This window comes from Canis lupus, chromosome 22 (assembly GCF_003254725.2).
Source record: "Canis lupus dingo isolate Sandy chromosome 22, ASM325472v2, whole genome shotgun sequence".
In the NCBI taxonomy this organism is placed as follows: domain Eukaryota; kingdom Metazoa; phylum Chordata; class Mammalia; order Carnivora; family Canidae; genus Canis; species Canis lupus.
The window spans coordinates 15837151-15860202 of record NC_064264.1 but is presented as its reverse complement, the minus strand read 5'-3'; the positions used below and the strand labels follow the sequence as shown (position 1 = coordinate 15860202).

Here is a 23052-nt window from a genome sequence, read left to right as displayed (position 1 = left end):
TAAAACAGATTGAAAAGCTCAACTCTCCTAGGACATGCTGAGGCAATCTTCTCACTTCAGTGGAATTAAGAGTCTCAGAGAAAAATTAAACTTGTAGCATCACCAAAGTGACATTACTGAGGCATAGACAGTTATTTTGGTCATTTTTCAAGTACCACATTTTTAATTTGATTCTTATCTATGCTGGATTCTTCTTTGACTCTGTAAGCCCCAGGACCTTGGTCTTTGTTCCAAATACGGTCCCTGTGAAGTTATCGTTCCTCCTATGACTACTGTAATCAAGACAATTCCATGTTTTTCCCCCATATGCCCAAATTCTCATAGGTATTTATTGTTGTTGTGATTTATTCTTATAGAGCATATATTTTTATTACAAGATTGAGTCAGAAGAAAAAAACAAAAACAAGATTGAGTCAGATTATAGTCATTTACATAATTTGTCATATAGTTATTTAAAATTGTTTAACTTTTTATATACAGTAACATTCACACTGAGAGATGTGTAGTTCTATGAATATTCTTTTGGTTTTAGCTTCATTTTTTTTGGTTTTTACTATCTTAAGATGGACCTAGATTTTTCCCTTAAATCTTTAATTATCTGAACATTTTTTGTTTAATGAACATTCTAAATAAATATTGATGATATTCTTAAAAGTTTGTATAAGTGGCATTATTTTAGAATGCAAGGTATTCCCATTTTAAAGAATTAGTGGATAGGAAAAATAGAAATTTAGCTTACTTTCTCATTTGGAACAAAAGGAAATTTTACTGAAGTGGAACTTGATTGAGAATGTACATGAAAGGTAGGCCCCTGCCCCCAAGTAAAATGAAGTGCAGAAAGATAATTGGAGGGTGGAGTAGAAGATCAAATTCAATTCTTTAACTCCATGGCTTACAAATGCAAAATATTATGCTAGTTGAATGTACATGGGAGATAATTCTGATATCTGGTAAAAATACTAAAGAGAAAGTAAAGATGATTTTTAAATTTCTCCAACAAAAATGAGATATCAGTGAACTAATGACAATTTATGTTCATCCCTTAATTAGGTTATCCACCTATTCCTCTGACATATTTACTGACTCACCAATAATTGCTCATGGAGATTATTTTCTAGATATATATTTCTGGAATCCAGAAGTACATTATTTATTTATTTTGCTAGTGTTGCCTTGAAAGAGTTTTTGCATGAAATTTCAGTTACTTTGTAAATGAATTTATCAGTGAGAACTGTGGAGGTGAGAAAATATTTACTGAGATTATGACTTAAAGAAAAAGCACACTAAATAGCCTATGTTGTTAATTCAAAGTCTGTTTGTATTAAAACAACACTAGGGTAACATTCAGTAAGAGTAAAAAAGAATGGAATATATCATCTCAGTTTTCAAATGTGATAGATAAAAACGTGTATGCAATTTATGTACCTTAACTATAAATGGAGTTATTATGGAAAATATTAGGAAATGGGAGACTATTTTTTTTTGAAAAAAGTTTAGAACATCGAGGGAAGCATTGGTAATACCATCTTGCTTTGGTATGTACCCAAGATCAGTGTCTTAAACATTTTTAGTTTCTCCCAATCAATGACCATTTGCTGTCTTTGCTAATGTGAAGTTGTTGTGAATTTCAGCACAATGGGTCATTTATTAGGTGTGAGGTAGGTAGATCAAGGGCAAGTGAGACACAGTTTCTAGGGAGAAGAAAAGCTCAAGTGGCTAGATATGCCACATGATAAAAATGTGGAGAGGAAATGTGTGTCAAAAGTCTTTGAGGGAAGAAGAGTCTTAGGATTGGCTTGGGATGAAAGGCTGACCTCATTGAGATAGCACCCACCCTTTCTGTCACTTTAGTTTGATTTTGTCATTAAATCTGTTGAATATTTCTTTTAAATTTGTTGACTTAAGTTTTAAGGGATGTTCTTTTGCTTATTACAAACAAATTACAAACAATATTACAAAATATTTTGCTTATTTATAATGACCCATTACAAATGGGTCATTATAAATGACCCATTGTGCTGAAATTCACAACAACTTCACATTAGCAAAGACAGCAAATGGTCATTGATTGGGAGAAACTAAAAATGTTTAAGACACTGATCTTGGGTACATACCAAAGCAAGATGGTATTACCAATGCTTCTCTCGATGTTCTAAACTTTTTTCAATTATAAAAACTTTAATTTTTGGACAAAAAACTGTCATACTAAGTTTTTTCAGTTGTCTTTTCAGTAAGAAATATTTATTTGGAATCGTATATAATTTACAGTATCAGTTTTTAATTGGACTCCACAAGCATTCTAAAAATAGTTTATGTAGAATTTTAAGAACCTTCCAAAGAATTTTCTTGAAAAAAAATATATTTTGGCTTGTGTTAATAAAATGAATTAGTGGTAGCTATTTTAGTATGGTAGAGTGGTAGGTTGATCTCTGTTGAGGACTGCTTTTAAGCACATATCACTTCATCTTAATTTTTTTTTTAGTGCTTTGTAAATAAGTCAAGGTTCTGATTTTTGTAAAACAAATCATCATTACGGCACTATATTGGCTAAACTAGTATAAAAATTTAAGGTCTTAATATCACTGGAAAGAAAGTGATGACTGTTGTATTTACTCTCACTCCTGTGTTAGATCTGACCTATCAATTGTTGGAACTATACAAAGGTGTAAATTATTGAACTTGAAAGGAAGCTTACCAAAGTACTTGATTTTGATGTTAAGTTACACTAATAAGTTGAGTATACATTTATTCTTTTTCTTGGTTTTAGGCAACAGTACTTCAAATTAATTGATGAGTGTATATCTCAGATTGTATTGCATAGAGATGGGATGGATCCAGACTTCACATATCGGAAAAGACTGGATTTAGATTTAAGTCAGTTTGTTGGTGAGTATTTCTCTAATATTTAAATGGAAACATTTTATTATTCCCTACTTTGCAGCATTGGTTCTCATGTTGTGACCTGTAGAGTCCTGAGGGCCCTTGATACCCTTTCAGGCCATCCAAAGAGTCAGAACTATTTTCATAACCATACTAAGACCTTATTTGCCTTTTCCGTTGTGTTGGTACTTGTGCTAGTGATATAAACGTTTGTGGGTCAAACTGCTAGCACTTGGTTAGAAATCAAGGCAGTGACACCAAACCGTGTTAGTAGCTGTTGTATTCCTCACTCCGAGTAAAACAAAACATTAGAAACTGCTGTGTTTTATTTGAGTGTCCTTGATAAAGATCTGAAAAACACTATTTTATTAAAAGTCTAACCCTTGAGTACACATTATTTTAATATCCCCTATGACAAAACAAATTATACATGTTTAGCACTTCTGCCTACCAAAGTACAATGAGCAAATACCTGTGTGTTTGCTTGTACTATAAGCTGAATTGGTTGTTTTTGTTTTCGTTTTGTTTACTTTTAAGGGATGATCATCATAAAAGCTGTGGCTACTCAGGTGTGACTGTTTGACACACACTTTCTTAAAAAAATGAAATAGGTCTGTAATGTCAAGGAAACAACTGATAGAATTTGTTACCAATGATCAAATTCAAGCTTTCAAGTAAAATTCGAGTTTTGGAAAACTTACATCTGCTATTGTTAGCTTGACAGCTTCCCAGTACTCAAATTTTTTTCTGATGAGATCATTGGTGATTATTTTGATATTGTATAATGAGATATGTCAGCATTTGGAGAATCTGCATGACTCTGTAAACCACTCTTTTCCAAATTCCAATGCCTGATATAAATTCTGCATGGGTAAAGAATTCATGGATTTTAAAGTAACAGAGAAGGAAATATTCATTGATATGTGATCCCACATAGAAACTAATGTGTAAGGAATATGTATATGTCAAATTTTGGTGTAACATGAAAAAATATCCATTATTTGAGTGAGGTGTTTTTTTTTTTTTTTTCTTCATAGGATATTTGAGTCCAGGAAGATGTATGGAATATATAGAATGAGAAAGGAGCTAGATAAAATTTGTGGCACTGACAAAGAAAGTGCATATTTCTCTCCACAGGGGAGAAGCAATTAGAAGTTCCTCTTAGTGGTGGGAGGGACAGAGAAATGAGGAAAAACATACTGTAAATACAAAAACAAACTAAAATGTGAGACGATTTTGAATAGCATCTGAAAACCAAGTTTATTCCACCTGGCTATTAGGAATGTTTTTCTTGAGTAGATTAGAGATTTAGACATTGAACTCTTTTTTTTTTTAAAGATTTTATTTATTCATGAGAGACGGAGAGAGGCAGAGGCAGAGACACAGACACAGGTAGAGGGAGAAGCAGGCTCCATGCAGGGAGCCTTGGTGTGGGACTCGATCCCAGGACTCCAGGATCACACCCTGGGCTGAAGGTGGTGCCAAATCATTGAGCCACCTGGGCTGCCCCTACACATTGAACTCTTCAGAAAGAAATAGACTCTCTGACTCCATGAGTGAAACATATTTACATAGTTATGACAAATGTGTTGATTTTAAATGTTTACAAAAAACTTAGAGACACAGTGCAAAGGACTTACAGAAGAGAATATCACTGTATTTACATGGATAGGTGAATGTAAGGACCTGGGGTTGGACATGAGGGTAGAGAGACACTGGAAAATATGAGGCACAGATAACTTCATATGTTAGAGTGAAAATCAGGAGATACTCTTTTCATAAGGGGAATCAGAGGTTTAAGTATTTATTTAGTGCTACAGAGCCAGCCATTTTAGAAAATAAAATTATTAAAATAAACAGGATTAGACAAAGAATGCCATTTTCATCTTCTATAATAGGAAGCTATCTATAATATATTAAACACATAAATCAAGAAATAATGTTAAATTTTATTTAGAGTTGGGAAGCTAACTGCCAGAATAATCTAATAAAAGAAGAACTGTAAGAGGCTGAATTTCAGAAGTGGAATTGAGTTTTTAGTGTAGTGATTTGGTTGTTACTTTTCATCATAAGCCTTCTTTAACGTGTTTTTTAAAATCATATTTATGTATTCCTTGTATTTAAACAAGGGATCAAATACGTTATGGGGAATCTATAGGAATCCCTTCTTCTGCATTGTATCCCATCATGTGCATATATATTGTAGCTTATTTAATCAAACAGTTATTGATGGACATCTATTTCCAGATGTTGGCTAACAATATTTTAATGAACATTCTTGCTTAAAGGCAAAATCCTAACAATAGAATTGTTGAATAAAAGAAAATGCGTATTTTAAATTTTAGTACATCTTGCCTATTCATTGGCCAAAATTCATTAATTATACTTCCATTACATGTACTTATGTAGGCAAGTCAGTTTCTCTGTGCTATCTCTAGCACTTGGCATTATTGGATCATTTAATCTTTAATCTGCGTCTCATTAAATAAAGTTTATATTTTTGTATTAGGTGAAATGAAATACCTGCTCATACGTGTTAGCAACCGTTAATTTTGTTGTTCCTAATTTTTGGTTCGTTACCGTTGCCCGTTTTCCTAACTTGTGTTGGATATCATCTTCTTCCTTCAAAATATTAATGAATTGATGATAAAAACCTTTGAATATTCCATGTTACATTTGAACATTCTCCTCCTCTTGTCTAATAGTTTGAAATTATACTTGCGTTTGTCTTTACCTTTATATCTTATGGTCTTGGTATCACACTTGGAAAATCCTTCTCCATGCCAGTATTAGGTTTCTATGTTTTGTTTATTTTATTACTGGCACTATTTCTCATTCTTTTCTATGGTTTTCTTTCTAAACTTTTCAAGTCATAATGATTTTAAGAAGTACTGGAATAAAAAATGTTATTGCAATTTTAGATACTTGCATAGATCAAGCAAAACTAGAAGAGTTTGAAGAGAAAGCGTCAGAACTGCACAAGAAAGTAAGTAATTTTGACTAACTCCCCAAGACTACGGAAGAATCAGGCATGCTTCTGCCTCAGGCATTTTGCTTTTTGTGCTCACTTTCTTCTTTACCTCCTTCAGGTAGCACAAATGCCATCCTAGATGAAGATTTCCTAGACCATTATATTTAAAAATTTTAACTCTCCACTTCCAACCCTGTCCCTCTCTATGCTGTGTTTTCTTCTCTTGTGTTTATTATCAGACTTCCTACCTGTATTGTCTATTTTTCCCTCTATAGTAAACTTTAGGAAGGTTTTTTGTTTGTTGTTATGTGAAGGATTTTGTTTATTCACTGTCCCTGTACCTAGAATAAACCCTGGCCCTCAGAACTTAAAAAAAAAAAAAAAAAAAAAAAAAAAAATGAATGTGTGAATGAATAAATGAACAAAATGTATAGCGTCAGTTTTAGGATTGGAGTATTTCTCAAGAAATCCTGTAACTTAGGCTCTTAAGATTGAAATTATATCTAAAAGTTTTAAGAGGTTAACTTGCTTTTTGTTTTGAGTTAAGTGGCTTCATAAGATCTAGTTGAACATATAAACCTTTAATTTTAGAGGTCAAAGGTATCAGATATTACCGGTTCTACTTGTTTCAGCCTAGGAGTATTGCTGACCATCCAGCCATTCCCTACTTTTCTTTAGGGTGATGTTCTACGATTTCATGTCTGCTCAGGATATATCCATTAGACTTTTTTTCTGTTTTGAAAAACTTACGTTGCCATTGTGGGGTTTCTCACATCTTAAGTAGTCACTCTGCCTTAAATTCTTGTGGCTGGTTTCTCACATTGGAGGAATAAATGGTAATTACTACTACCAGCACCTGAATGAACATATACTAAATGAACATTTACTATGTGTTTGGTACCATGCCTAAGAGGCTACATTTTTTATTTATCTGAACCTAGATGAATCTTGAGAGAGCTATACATTTTTGTAATATTTTAAGATAATATAACTTGCAAATTATGGACAGTCTTTCATAAGTTACTGGGAATATATGAAAAACTTTGTTATGTGTCCTGTGTAAGAAGTCCTGAGGTTCACCACTTAATGAGAGATTAATAACTCCTGAGGCTCTGGCTACAGGCTAGGATTATAGCTATGAATATGATACTGTCCTTGCCCTGGAGCAACATAGGAAACAAATTAATGGATCATTTAAGTGTCATACGTGTTACAGTTGATAGGTGATCATGTCGTAGTGTGACCCCTCACCTGGACTTTGTATTCCAAACTCTCTACTTTGTGTTCTATTTTAACTCTTCAAGAGAAAGTAGTAGAAAACTTTCAAGTACTTGATTTGGATGCATCCCAGATAGTGTAAATTTTCTTTTATAATCATTTTTAGGTATATGGTATATATTAATGTTGTTAAACATGATACCTTTCTCAACATATTGTTTTGAAATTGTAAAGTTTAAGTGTAAGTAGAAGAAAGACCTTGTTCAAGGTTACTTGTCTGCTTTTAGTCAGAAGTTATATGTCTTAGGTATATTCAGAAAATATTGTTTGCTCCATAAAAGATTTCTATTGCCATACCATTTTGTATATATCAGCAAGAACTTCTTTCTGATAGCTTTATAAGGACACATGTAAATACTTTGCTTTAGGCAGGAAGCTATCATAGTTGCTAGACACATTCTTTATTTTGGTGCATAAATTTGAAAAATGAAGACCAGAAATGTCAGAAAGTACATAGAGAATATTGAATTATCAACCTTCTTGTACAGATGCACTAATACATTTACCCCAGGGAATGAAATTAAGCAGAGTCTCAGCCTTAACTGTGTTTCTTGACATTTTTGCATGTAATTTTGTAAAGCGTAATATTGCTCTAGTAACTCTTTTTGGAGAAGAAGGCTATCATATCTGTTTTTATAAAGTACGTCTTTAATGGAGATTCATTTTTATCCCCAAGGCAACTGTGATTTGACTATGGATATTATAAAAATGCTAAAGCAAAGTTTATATTTTGTTTGATCCTTTTAATAGGTTAGGATGTAGAAATTTATCTCTTTGGTAAGTAATACAGATATTTTAAATATGGCCAAACTAATTTTTTATTTTTTATTTTTTTTGGCCAAACTAATTTAATAAATTATTTCAGAGTGTACTAATTATGACTCTGGTGGTTTTGGTAGTTTTATCTTTGTTCCAGTAAATAATCCTTTTTCCTTCCAAATCTTATTCTGAGCCCTATGAGGTAGGATTGTATGTATATTGATATTGTGAAAAAGACTTCATTTTTGTCCTCATAACAATTTAATTTTTTACTTCTTACTAAGCAGCAGTAAACATTGAGCAGTCATAAAAGGGAGAATAGAGAACATGACCTCTCAAAGATTTTCATGCTGGGAGACTGGGGAACTTTAATATATGATATTGACATATTTATTCACAACATATAAAGGGAGATTTGACAGGAATTGGATCCATTTGTTCATTCAACAAATATTTATTGAGTTTAGTTATAAATGTAAGGCTTCAGAAAGGTAATGAATAAAATAGGTTTGCACTATTAATAAGCTCCCAGGTTGGTGAGTATTACTGAGGTGTGTGCATTTTGATATTTTTATATTACAGTGTAATAGCTGTTATGGTAGGAGTACCCTATGTGGTATGTAACCCTATAGAAAGGATTCCTCATCTAGTCTTGGGTGGCCAAGGAAGGCTTACCTGAAGAAGAGATAGCTAATGTGAGTGACTAGGTGAGATAGCCAAGAAGGAGGGAGATGGAAATTTATGGTGGATTTCTTATAGGCATCTCAAGGTTAATATTTCTGAAACCAAATTCAGTTTTCTTTTATCCTAAAAATGCCTTTTCAGGGGCACCTGCATGGCTCAGTTGCTCAAGTGCCTGACTCCGTGATTTTTTCCCCCACTTAAGTCACCATCTCATGGGTGAGAGCTAACCCCATGTTGTTGGGTTCCACACTCAGTGGGGAATCTACTCAGAGATTCTCTCCCACTTCCCTCCTCCCTTGCTCTCTCGTCCTCTAAAATAATCTTTAAAAAAATGCCTTTCCCCCATTTATTTTATATCCCTCTTTCTCCCTGAAAGTTCTTATACTTAGTTTCCAGCTTGCAAAGCAATAGAACACCATAGTCATCTTAGATATACTCACCTCATTCATTTCCTTCACTCAGCTGTACACTAAGTTTTTAGATTCTGTTAAAAAATTAAAAAAAAAAAAGTCCCTTCATTTTTTTTTCCCCGTTCCTCTGCCTCCTACCTTTGTTTGGGCAGGCCTTCAGTTCTTGCTGGGGTAACTGTGGTAGCTTTGAAATTTGCTTTCGTGCCTCTGCTGTTTCTCATTCAGTCCACCTAACACCCTGCTGCACGTTGGGTTTTTCAAAGTGCAAATTTGATCATGTTAATTTCTTATTATAAGCACTCTTGATAGCTTTCCATGGTTTTCAGGCAAAAGGAAAAACATTTTGGTCTATTGTAAAATTCCTTTGAATAATTTTGTTCCTCTCTACATCTGTGACTTAATTCCTTGCAATTTGTTTTCCTCCCTCCTATGGCCCTTAAACATGGTTGCTTGTCATGTATGCACTGGGCTAGATCTTCTGTTTGAAGTGCTAACTGCCCTTCTCAGCTAACTGGTCAGGTTCTTTAATCCTGAGGTCAAGCATCATTCACTCCCATGTCTTCATTCTATTTCTCTCTTGCTGGTAATTTTCATAGGTTTCGGGTTACTCGCTTGCCTTTGCTTTGCCACCAGACACCACACTTACTAAAAGCAATGGCCATATTCTATTCAACTCTGTATCTCTAGCATCTACCACTTTGAGGAACACATCGAATGCATGCTATTATTTATTCTATAATGGGAAATAGGTAGTTTGGGGCCAAGTCCCAAGAGATTCTTAGGTAGTAGATTAATGAATGTGGCCTTTAAATATAGCCACTGACAGTTTAAGAGCAAAAGAAGTCCTGTCTTTTGGGTCATTCTTTTTCTTTTTAAAGACTTTATTTATTTATTCATGAGAGACAGAGAGGGAGGCAGAGACACAGGCAGAGGGAGAAGCAGGCTCCATGCAGGGAGCCTGACCTGGGACTTGATCCAGGGTCTCCAGGATCATGCTCTGGGCTGAAGGCAGGAGGCGCTAAACTGCTGAGCCACTGGGGCTGCCCTGGGTCATCCTTTTGAGAGAATAATAGTGTTCAAAAAAGTTGGGGGGGGTTGATAAAAATACTGGTCTTGTTTTTTGCTTTGAAAAATGTTCATTGAGCATTTGAAAATACTTTTATGGGCTGATTAGCAGTTTGGAATTCAGGTGAGAAGCTGAGCTGGTGGTAGGAGTTTGGACACCATCAGTGTATGAATGGGGATTGAAGCACGTGGGTGGGGAAGATACCATTCTACCAGGCATGTGAAGTGAGGCCAAGAGAGGGGTGAAGAGTCTTGTCACATGGCAATGTTAGAGTATGGCACTGAGGAATGGGCACCTATAAAAGAATTGATAGGAATAGTCAAGAAGGTAACGGGAGAACCAGAACAGTGTGTTGGAATGCAGCACACTGGCGCACAAAGAATGAATATGGGAGCAGATTTGCTTACTGTAATCATGGGGGAGGCAACACGTATGAGGGGGATGGGTATATGGAAAATCTTTGGAACCTTTGCCTAATTTTGGTGTAAACCTGAAACAGTTCTAAAAAATAAAATCTACGTAAAATAAACAAACTGTAGAGCATTATCTAAATGTTAGTTGGAGGAAGGTGGTATGGTTTCATCTAAACGCCAGATTGGAAGACAAAATCTGGCTTTTACTCTCACGTCTTCACTTACCGGTTCAATGATGAGGGATTAGTTAAGCATCTCTTTGAATTAAGGACAAAATAAGATTCATATATAAGTGCCTTTTGTAAACTGTTGTTTTATATTATTTTTCCCCTACCTGAGATTTGACTGTGTTTTAAAATCTAACGGCTACTTTTGTGAAGTAGTTGCATATTTTTAGATTTATTTTATTTTTTAAGTGTCAAATAAAAGTTCTTGACCATGAGACACTACCCTTTTGAAATTCACCTCTGCTAGGAGAGGTTTTTAGTCATGATGATGGCATGATGAAGTTATTTGAATGCAAGATGGGAATTTGCGATGAGTAGCTATATAAATTAGAAAGCTCATTGGATTCACCCAATTTTACTGTTTGCCTTCCTCCCATAAGGTAATGCACCAGGGTTTTTGAAAGATTACCATTAATCTCCCAAAGATTAATTTCCAAAAGATTAATGATCAACAACACAGATTTTATTCTCTTTAATTATTGCTGAAGGTTAGAGCCTACATCAGGGCTCTTAACTCTCCTGACAATGTAAGAGAAAGTGACACATTTACAAAATGGAGTTATTTAATAATAAAAAAAAATACTATAATGGGATTCTTTTAATTCCTAGTGATAAACTTCACATAAGTTTAAAGTTTTGCAGGTAGAGGTCACAGAACTCAGTACAGTCCTTTGCTCTTTATTATTGTACACAGTTGCAATGATATTTAGGAACTTTTAAGAAAAATGTCAATGTTGAAGATACCTCTGGGCTACTTTGCTCCTCCGAGAGGAGAAGGTCACAGACTCCATCTCTGGCTTTGTCTGCTCCCTTGCAAATTGAATGGTTTTTGGTGGGATCCGTAGGGACCTAGAGAAAGACTTTGGGTGACTTAGCAAAATCTACCATTCCTTTCATAAAATGTTTGTGTCCTACTGACAGATCATTAGAATCATATTTCTCTATGAAGAATAGTGCTTTTCAATGCCTTCTTTCTGTCTCCTGTTTTTTTTTTTTTTTGTTTGTTTCCCCCAGTTTGAAAAAGAGTTTACCGACCACCAAGAAACTCAGGCTCAATTGCAGAAAAAAGAAGCAAAGATTAATGAACTTCAAGCAGAGTTACAAGCTTTTAAGTCAGAGGTAAAATACCATCTCTCTGGATTGAATTTGGGTATTGAAAGCTTACCAGGGAAGCAAAGGTCATGTCATATCTTCGTAGCTCACAGTGTTTAAACTTTCATTTTACTTGTATCTTTTCATAGAATTGTTTATAAGTAGTTCTATTTTGTAAATTAAAAAAATTATTTTGCTACCTTTTTTTTCGATTTGCATTTTTAAGGATGTCTAAACTTTTACTAATTAATCTGCTTATTTTTAATTTGGATTTTGTTCCTAATGTCACATGTTTTGTATGTAATCATAAAGGGTAAGAAAGTCTTTTTTACTCTTAGATTTGTCATTCATCACTGATCTTTATCCCACTACAGGAAATTATTGCTCAAGCTATTTATTTTTCAAAACCTTCAGCCTATGGGTACCTTGCAGTGAAAGATAACCTCTAGCTGAATGAGAACATTTTCTGATAATTTTTCAATTTCCAAAAGTAAACAGATTTAAAACGTGACAAAAAAAAAAGAGAGCAAATCTGGATTATGAGGCAGATAGCTCACATACACCCTCTACACATAAAACATTTAGATAGCAAGAAATACATCATCTGCATGTTATGAACGGATGACAGTAAGGAGCTGGAATATTCATAGCAAAATTTCTTCATGCAGATTTGCATATAGGATGATGAGCAATAAGTATAGTTTTGCTCATTTCCTTTCATCCTAATTTATGGTTATGTCGAAATAGTCTCAGATGTACTACTATTTCCTCTATTATTGGCTACTTCAGTTTTCTTTTAAATACTTAGTGGATAGTTTTGTTACAGAGGCTGTAAGAAGGTACCCAAAGAGACAGCTATCTGTTAAGTGTTCAATTTTAGGGGAAAAAAGCTCTTATCTGTAAGAAAATGACTCTCACTGATCTTTCTTTAGTGTACAAGGAGGAAGTAAAATTCATCGAAACTTTGCATCTTTCTTGTGTGCCTCCTTGTCTCTCACACCAAAAGAAATGTTTGATTATATTTCAGATTGAGTTATAGACAGTGGCTGAGAATTTATGTCCAGTTTCCCTTGGTCTGGGCTAATATAATTTTAAAAACTTTTTCTAGTTGAAGCATTACTTGTAAATCCAAACTGAAGAATTCCTGTTGATAAAAAAGAAAATAACCACCAACTTTGGATATATTATTGCTACATGTATTTTATATGAATATGGGAATAAATTTGTCTTAAAACTGAGATTAAATCCAGGAATCTCTTATACTATTTGAAAATATGGATAAGGATGACTATTTTTGGCCATAAGAAGCAAGCCTAGAATTAGAGACTTCATATTGGCCACCATGTTAATTTTTGAAGAACAACAGGAAAAGGTTTTGTTGTTGTTGTTGTTGTTGTTTGGATTAGTGTGTGTTTCTCATGAAATCCATTCATTTATCTTGAGATCCTTCTCTTTGATCAAAGCTATAATGAATATGAGGGGTATGAATAAAATATATCCTATTGTCTGATTTTACTTCATTTACCTTCATTTACTTAACAACCAAGTATTGTTAGGTGCTGGGAATATAATCAAGTTAATCACAGGATAATCTGGCCTCATGAATAATATATTTAAGTCAACCATACTCTACCAAATGAACTAAAAAGAGAAGAAATTCAACCATATCTTTAAGATGTTAATAATTATAAAATGTATATTGAGTGTGAAAATAACATACATCCTTAATATTCACAGGGCATACTGTCCATCTTAACAGCAATGCAGCATAATGCTGAATTGATTCTACTTTATAGTTAATGTTTTTGTTAAGATCTGTTTTTTGATTTGTGGTTTCAATTTCTTTTATGACACGTTTTTGTTGTGTTGATCTCAGATGTCAATTTCAGGCTTTTATACATGATCTGTTTTCCATAACTTTGCCATAAAACTTTTAAAATGATTTATTAACATTTATTAAAGGCCACAATTTGCAAGATAGTGTGTATGTGTCTTAGAATTGAAATGAGTAATTACAGGAAAATAATCCTATCACAAAAAATGATCAACTCTGATCTTCTTTTATAATAATCAAAATGCATTTATTCTTACCATGCCATAGACACAGAACAAAAGTGACCAGTGGACCTATTTGACTCTTTTTCATTCCTGGTTTTGCATTGCTTTTCTGTGACCCTGGACAGTGTAGAATAGCAACCCCCTTCACTTGTGATTCATCACCCTGTACTTGTCTGCTTTTTCTCTCATCTTTAATTCATTCATCCTACACTTCTTTTTTCAATGGCTGTCATTTGCCAGTTGCAACTTTAGGTGCTGGAGAAAGAGGTAGTAAATTATATAGACTTTGTCACTTCCCTCATGGAGCTTATAATCCATCAAAGAGATAAATGCTAATGATTCCATAAGTACTTACCACTAGATAAAGGCAATCAGAAGAGAAGCACACAGTGCTATCAGGGTAAAAGGAGTGGCCAGATGAGGCTTTCCTGAGGAAAGGTTGTGCTAAGACTTGAAAGGATTGGCAGGAACTACCATGTGCTGAGACTCGGGTTCCAGGCAGAAGGAATAGCATGTGCAAGGGCCCTGATGTTGTTATGAGGTTGGCATAAAGGTGGAATTATATATGAAAGCCACAAGGCCAGTTGATGAGGATTGTGATGTGCCCTTGCAGGGCCTACTTAAGAATTTCAGATTTTTTTTTTCTCTTAAGATAAAGACATGTGACAATGCTATTTAAGTCTGTTGATCTTATTATTTAACCTCTCATTTAAATGCTAGTATTCCATAGAATTCTGTGTATAGATTTGACTTTATGCTGCATGCTCTGTAAATACTGATTGAACTTACCTACTCTCGTGGCTTTCGTTATCACCTAGAAGCTGCTGATTTTCAAATCTTCTAGACCCATATACCCATATCCTTCCTGGACATCTCTAACTGGGTGGCCGTAACTACCAAAATAGGAAATAACATTTCTGGCAGTTATACTTTTATGAAAAAAAATGAAATTCTTTAATTGGGGAGGGGGACCCAACTTGGTTGGAATTTTGTTTTTCAGTTAACCCATGTGAAATTGCTGATACTGAATTATCTTTGATTTAAAATAATCATTTTTGAGAAGAGTATACTTTTACATGTTTCGCAGATATTTTTAGTCATGTTTCTTTTTCCCTCTTCTCTTCTAGTTTGGTGCCTTGCCAGCTGGTAGAAATCACTCTTTGCCACAGTCAAAAGAAAATGGAACTGGCCCCCCAGCACTTGCTCCTCCCCTGCCACTGCCATCTTGTGGAGGCATGCCGCCTCCACCCCCTCCTCCCCCACCTCCTCCGCTTCCAGGAATGCCAATGCCTTTTGGTGGTCCCGTGCCTCCTCCACCACCTCCTCTGGGATTTCTCAGTGGGCGAAACTCTCCTCCTCCACCAACCCTACCATTTGGGTTAAAACCAAAGAAAGAATTTAAACCTGAAACCAGCATGAGAAGATTGAATTGGTTAAAGGTAAAACAGAAATAGATGGAAGAAAACATACTACCACCTAGATTAAAATTTAATATTTACTTATATTTAATTTCTAGTGGAAATCCTAATCAAAGAGACATTAAATACACAAGCATTATTTGAATTCAATAAAAGTGTTGAGACAATGCCCTTTTCTCCCAACTGAGGCTTTCTGGATCAGAAACTTGGTGAGAGTTAATAATTGTTACGTGGGATTTGATTTGTTATTAAATTGGAAATTCAGCATTAGCATCATTGAACCCTATATGAAGTGTTTCTTGGTGTTCTTTGGAACTTTTCTATATTGGTAGCCATTGGAAAAATTCCTGCTAATTATCACAAGTTGATATTCAGTCAGGACACAGGAATTCTGAATCCTACAGAAAGATGGTTTCATGGTCACACAACATTGGGAAATGATGTGTAATGTGCACTTGAATTGTTGGAGTGCATGCGAGCATTACCTGAGCCTCTGAGAGGAATAATTAAGAAGAAACAAATTTAATTTCACTCTGCTTCAAACCCTCAACTACATGATGGTGGAACTTTGTTGTTGTTGTTCCCTTAATAAAACCTTAGCTTCCCGGGGAATTTGTATTTTATTGAACACACTTTGGGGAAAAATATTACAGGTATTACTTCGTAAACATCTGCTGGCAGCTATGGGACCCTGGGTCTGAATGTAGTGATTGCGCTGGGACAGTTGAAACACCCAACTGTTTATGAATCCATCTCTCTGACTGCAGATCAGACCTCACGAAATGACTGAAAGCTGTTTCTGGATCAAAGTAAATGAAAATAAGTATGAAAATGTGGATTTGCTCTGTAAACTTGAGAATACGTTTTGTTGCCAACAAAAAGGTAAGTTGAGCATCATGCTTATTTGTTAATTTTAGTATGTTAACACTGCCAATTTTTATATATTAACTTCTGGAGAGCTTCTTATTTTAAGAGTCCTAGACATGATATTTTTACTTCACTAGTGGCTAAATAAATTATCTAATAAAAAGCAATGTTTAAAATCCAAATTTTGCTATTTACATTAATAGCATGAGCCCTCTTTAAAATGCAAATGGTTCATACAGAACTTTGTCAAAATTTCAGTATAATAGCTTTTTTGAAGATGTTCTAAATTGGACTTTTGAAAAAAAAAAGGAGGATGTTTTCATAGAGAATTTTGGCATGAGAGTTCCTTTTTGTCAATGGGACATAGAAAAACACAAAAATGAGAGCCTTCTGGTTAGAATTTTACCACCCTTTGATATTGCAGTGACTGTCAAAATAACTGGTATGAATCACATGGGGTAGAAGAAATACCAAATTTATTGAAACCTTGAAAGTTAGCTTAAAATAGAAGTATATGAATAGGTTATATGACCTTTTCCTTAAAAATGATAGCATTCATTTTCTTTCCTTTTTTTTTGTGATAGTAGCTTTTCTTGTTTGGTGTTTTTTGTTTTGTTTTGTTTTTTAATAATTCAAACATTCTTATCTGAAAATTGGATCTCTACCACACATTTCAGAGTTGATACCCACTTAAGCTATTGAGTTAATTTTTAAGTTCTGTAATGCTTACATTTTAGGCCTATATTACAAGGTACTTACATCAGTGATTACCTTTTAATTTTCAAAAGGAACCTTTTTCACCATAGGCCATGCCACTTATGACTGGGCTCATTGACCACAGAAAGCTGAAGGAGAGAGATGTATTCCAGCTGGAGATGGGAAAGCTTGCTATCGAGAGGGAAGAATTAACTTCTTAAAATACATACTGGGGGGCACCTGGGTGGCACAGCACAGTCCTTTACGTATCTGCCTTCAGCTCAGGTCATGGTCTCAGGGTCCTGTGTCATTGGGCTCTCTGCTCAGTGGGGAGCCTGCTTCTCCCTCTCCCTCTGCACCCCTACCCCGCTTGTCCTCTCTCTCTTCTCTCTCTCTCTCTCTCTCTCTCAGAATCTTAAAAAAGAAGATACTATGTATTAGGCACTATACTATGTATCTGATTAAACTTGATAATCAGAGCAATGAAAGGATATTGGCAGATCCTAAAAGAAAAAAATCATTTGCATTCCTTTGAAATGCTTGTAAAATATAACTATAAATTAGAATATCTTTCTAGAAAATAATTGTAAGTTAGAAACTCTAAAAGGTGATTTTAAATTAAGGAGGCTTTCCAGGATTTGGGATTAACCCAAAACCTTCAGCAGATATTTTTGGGTACTGTTCTTGACCAAAATAGTAAAACTTGTGTTTTGATCTTTGAAAACAGTGGGAGTTTTCCCAGCAGGCTTATCCTAGGAAAACTTGTGAAGTAAGCAGATCTTAATTTTACCTTTTGATTATGGAGAATGAACATTTTCTTTGAATAAGATTAGTGCACTCTTCAGGCAATCAAGGAAAATATATGGCAGTTAAAATGTGTATTTACATGTAAAACACTTCAGAATTTCAGATTTCATAATCTGGAATTGATTAGTTTTCCCTTTGCTTTCCTAGTAGTACAAATGGTGGTACCTTAAAGCTATTTAAGTTATACTGCCATCCAGCTACTGTCTCTTTTTTTTCCCTCTTTACTCTGATTACTTTCTTAATTAATGAGGCCCAAAAGGGAAACTTGTTAGCATGTCTTTAATTTAGCTGTAGTGCTAGCCCTAAATGAAATAATTGGACTTTTAAAAAATTCTTAAGTCATCTAACTTTAGCCTTGAGATTCAAGGTTGAAAAAAAAAAAAAATAAACCAACAATGTATTTGCAGGATCTAATATTAATTATAAAGGTGAAGGTGAGGGAAGGACAACCTTTTTCTGAATACTCTGTACTTCCATCCCTTTCTGCCTTTGGACAAGCTGTCCCCTCGCCCCCTGAGTCTCTCATTTGACGTAGTGGCTGGCCGAGCCCCACAAATTCTATCATTTCTACTCAAATGCTAACTTCTTTCTTCTGTGATGGTGGATGATTTATTGGAAAACAAAATTGATGCTTGCAGAAAAGCAGGATTTTCTATAGATATTTTGTACTAAAGATCAGAAAAGTAGGCGAGACTAAAGTATTTGGAAAGCTTAGACAAGACTAAGGGGCTGGTGGAGTCACCACCTTGCTCCTTGTCTATTTATTCATGGCCTGGCCCCTGAGGCTTTAGGTCCAAATCTTTTGCCTGTCTCCTGTGACTCCAAAGGTTACTTTGAATCAATTTTGTAATTTCCGCAGAATTCAAAATTAAACCTTGTCATTTATTATTCAGTCCAAGGTGGCCAGACAGTTGCTCTCTGATCTCTAGCTGGCAGGGAAAAGTAGAGGCATTGCCTACTGGTTGATTTTCATCTTTGGTTTGCATTACAGCTTCATGGTGAAGGACAGAGGATTCTTGTTATTGGAGACTCTACTGGGTTTTTAGAGAAATAGAATATCTGTTTTTTTCTTTTTCATTGCAGTAATTCTTCTGTCTAAAAACCAGGGCATTTTGTGATAACGTGGATGGACCTTGAGGGCATTATGCTAATTGAAAATATTCAGACAGAGAAAGACAAATACTGTATGATTTCTCTTATATGTAGATTCTCAAGACAACAAAAAAAGTAAACCAAGCTCATAGATAGAACAGATTGGTGGTTGCCAGAGGCGTGGGTAGGAGAAATGGGCAAAGGGGGTATAAATTGATTGAACGAACAAAAAACCCGGAGCTATTTCTCTGATTACAAAAGTGAAAGTTCCATTCCAGGAATTTAAAATGGTAAATGCCAATCAGTTGTACTCCCTAAACATTTGAAATAGGTAGAAAGAAAAAAGGAACTGAATTCAATCATTTACTCTCTATCTGTTCTAGTCACATACTCTGTATTTTTTGGTCACTAAGGTTTTTTGTTTGTTTCTATGGAAGACACTGCTTTGGGTTTTATAAACTTTCAGATTAAGATGCCTTGGTTTTGGTGATTTTATACACTGAAAGTTGGAAAAGGAAGAGGGCCTAATAGTACCCATAGAGCATCTGTGGTGTACCACTCGCTGAACTGGGCCATTTTCACGTTACCTTGTCTAATTCAGGAACACATCTCTACTGAGATTTTTCTCCTGCACAACATGCTAACTCTCCAGAATACCACCCTGCCTCATGCTCTGGTAGAAATAGCAAGGTATTCTAGGTAGGAGCTTGGACATTTCCTCATGACTCATGTTCTTCTTTATTATATCTTCTCCCAGTTAGATTTTAATAATGTTGTCTTTTAAACTAACCTTCCTGTGATGTTTATAACATTGCTTTATTAGGAAAGTGCCTGTGCCCTATCTTTAGGAGTACAGGAAACTGTCTTAGGCTTTTCCTGTGAAATCAACATGTTTGCCTGATTCAATTGTATTGCTCTTTCTTCTATACCTTATTTTGCTATCAAATATGACTTTGGGGGGCAGCCCGGGTGGCTCAGCAGTTTAGCGCCGCCTTCGGCCCAGGGTGTGATCCTGGAGACCCGGGATCGAGTCCCACATCGGGCTCCCTGCATGGAGCCTGTTTTTCCCTCTGCCTGTGTCTCTGCCTCTCTCTCTCTCTCTCTCTCTGCCCCCCCCATCTCTCATCTCTCATGAATAAATAAATATTTTAAAAAATGTGACTTTGGTTTCCTTGCCTTTCTTCTACATTTTCTAGACTTTTGAGTTCTATCTTAGCTTTCCATATTTTAAATTATTCTGAAAACAAAATGTAGGCATTTTTCCTGGTCATATTTTTCTTTTTCTCATTCTTCCTCCTTCATTCCTCCCACTTTTTCTCTCTCCTGTTTTGGCTACCACTCTTCAAGCAAATATCTATTGGGTATACATTGTGTGTTAGGCCTTGTGTTTGGCACTGGGGAGAGAAAGGCAGACACGTGCCCATTCATGTGTTGCTTTCACAATCTCCATCAAACGCAGTCAAATTCCCCCTCAAGTTGAAGCACAGGAATGAGGAATGGAATGACAAATGTTGATTTTGATTCAGAAAGGACTGCCATGTTTTACTCTCTTGGGCTCCTGTTAAAACCTCACAAGATTATAAAAGAAAATTGTTTTTATATCTCTTTGAAATTTAATCACAATATTCATATATTGAACATTTGGTATCATCAAAATAATGCTAATGACCTGTGTATTTTTTACCAGATTGGAAGCATCCATTGGCTAATTTTTACAGGCTGTTGGAAAATGGATTAAAGTATACTAACAGGTTATTGGTGTTGGGTTTATCAACTAAAATTAATATTAATTACTTTCATTATTCACAAACTGTTAATAGGGATTAAAGGGCTTTTTGAAAGTACATGAATAGTCTAATTCACTTAGACTGATTTATTATAAAAATGTGATTCCACAATTGTTAGCTTTCTGAAGTAATCACATTTTATAACAGGTGCATCATATTTGCTAGATAAGGCCAATAAACTGGTTTATAAATAATTTCTCAACTGAACAGTTATGGCATATGGAAACAGTTAATGGATTATGCACTTAAAAACAAATCAAGCTTAGATTTCTGACATCATAGTTCAGTGGACAAAGTATTGGGGTATGGAGTGATAAACCATGGATTATTCCAGGGACTTGGCTGTGCTCAGGGTGTCGCTTTGTATTTGAAACACAATTTATTCCTCTGTATGAACAAAAGTGTATAAAAAAAATCCTAAACTAGCTCACAAGCCTACATGAAGATGAATAATATAATTTGTAGCAGTGTTTTTTTTTTTTTTGGAAATATGTGTTAATAAAGAGGTGATGCCAAGACGAATGCAATGTATCTTAAAGTTTTCTGAGAAGACATTTGACAAACACTAATTTGGAAAGATTGAGGGGGAAGTCCGTGAAGAATTAAATATTTCCCTAGGGATTTATCCTTTGGTTCTTGTCTGTGTCTGAATCTGAATCGAACTAAAGACTTAAGGAAATGATGGCATAGGTCAGAAATGTCTTGTTTCACCATTAGAAAGTATCTCATTGTTACCAATTATTTGTATTTTGTGTTGGGTTGCTAAAGAAACAGAAATTTATTCTGAAAGCTCTAAAGAAATAGAACTTAGTGAAAACGGCTAAGGAGAGTGGGGTTGTTTAGCCTGGAGCCACAGGCGACTTTTAAATCCCAGAATGCTTCAGTTACATGCTTAGTTATACAGCGTATCTTTGGCATCGTGTGATGGGAATTTTAAAGGCCCTTGTAACTAGGCACATTACTTGTGTATTGTACAAATGCTATAAACAGAAAAGGAGGAGACTTAGATGTGCGTGCATGGGGAGAGGTGCCCATAAACATAGCTTCCTCCCCCTGCTGTTTTCCTCTTCTCTCTTTTCCTTTTAACATTGGAGAGACGAATGGTTCTAGGGAGCACTGGATGCCTAGAGTCACTTGACTAGTAGTAGATCCGGGTAAACTGTGTTCCTTTTAGATTACAAGGTCACCTTTGGTGTTTTAATTCTTGCAGTCTGTAGTGGTGCACTTGTAGCTGTCCTCTCTTGACAACATTGTAAGGTTGTTAGATTTTATTGTCCTCACACATTTTTTTTCACTCAGGATTTCTCTTCAGATCCCCATATCTTCTGTCTTCTCCCCATTTACCCAGGTCATCTCTTGTTGCCCTCTGGTTGCTCAAAGTACACTTCCCTATTTCAGGCAATTATTCTTTGCTTTGTCTACATTATGTTCTCAAGACTCCCACTCATAATTAGTGTACAGTATTAGTCATCTGAAAAAATAAAGGAGACACATCCTTCTGAATGCACGGTTTTATTTTATTTTGCTTTAAGGATTTTATTTATGTCTTCATGAAAGACACAGAGATAGAGAGGCAGAGACATAGGCAGAGGGAGAATCAAGCTCCCTGTGGGAAGCCTGAGGTGGGACTCGATCCCAGGACCCCGGGATCATGACCTGAGCCAAAGGCAGATGCTCAACCATTGAGCCACCCAGGTGCCCTGAATGCGTGATTTTAATCTTAAAGCAATACTTGTAAATCTGGCTCTTCACACTGCTCCTTTCCCTCTCTCTCTTCTTCCTTCTTCCCTGTTCCCTCTGCCCACCTCCACAGACACTTGCCTGGAAGAAATAGGATCACGCAGAGTTAGTATTGCAACCTGATGCCATAACTAGAGCACTAGAGAAGAGTGGGGGGTTGTGGTAGGAGCGTCATAAGGAGATAGATGTAGGAGGCTTCTTGCTGAATTGTATGCTGTTGGAATTAGAAAATAATGTAGTAAATTCTTTTGTAATAGGAAAAAACCTTTTATGAAAATAACTTTTTTAACCTTGAATTTCATAAGTTAGTTTTTGAGGTAACTATGTATTTGTGTTTTTGTGAGTTGGGTGTGTTTTGTCCCTCAAGGCTAAATCATTTAGTCACAGTTTATAATTTGTAACATGTTCTATGCATTTAACACAAGCAATCATGGATTCCTAGCATCTAAGGAGAGCACCAGATTAGAAACCTTTGGTTATCACAGCTTTCACTTGTCTAAGTGCTTGTCTGTGTCTTAAAAGAATGGCTGTTTCCAAGGCAGATGCATTCTAGTTCAGGAGTTAACTTAGGGTCTTAGAACTTGGATAAGAAAAAAAAAATTACTTTCACTAATCTCTAATTGAAATTTAGCTTTTCCTTTGGTTATAAATACAAGCAACAAACACATTAGCACCTATGCCATTTCTACTTGTTCAGTTGATATATACTTTTATTTATATCCCACTAGAATTATTTCAGATATGTTAAATATTATTGAAACTTCTCACTACTTCAAAATGCGGGTAGCTGCGAGACCTACAGCTGGC

The 23052-nt window shown here is 35.3% G+C and overlaps 1 protein-coding gene across 19 annotated transcripts in view; it reads left to right on the top strand.

The window, feature by feature from the left end:
* DIAPH3 (diaphanous related formin 3) overlaps positions 1 to 23052 on the top strand; it is a 506600-nt gene that overhangs the window by 181759 nt on the left and 301789 nt on the right. For all 19 annotated transcript variants that reach the window (XR_007405049.1, XR_007405048.1, XR_007405050.1 and 16 more), the window contains 5 exons: positions 2768 to 2886; positions 5802 to 5866; positions 11703 to 11807; positions 14966 to 15277; positions 16024 to 16138. Coding sequence is in view for 15 of the 19 variants with exons in the window: in XM_049099479.1 (XP_048955436.1) it covers positions 2768 to 2886; positions 5802 to 5866; positions 11703 to 11807; positions 14966 to 15277; positions 16024 to 16138 (716 nt within the window). In the remaining 4 variants the exon portion in view is untranslated. The remainder of the gene's footprint in view (positions 1 to 2767; positions 2887 to 5801; positions 5867 to 11702; positions 11808 to 14965; positions 15278 to 16023; positions 16139 to 23052) is intronic.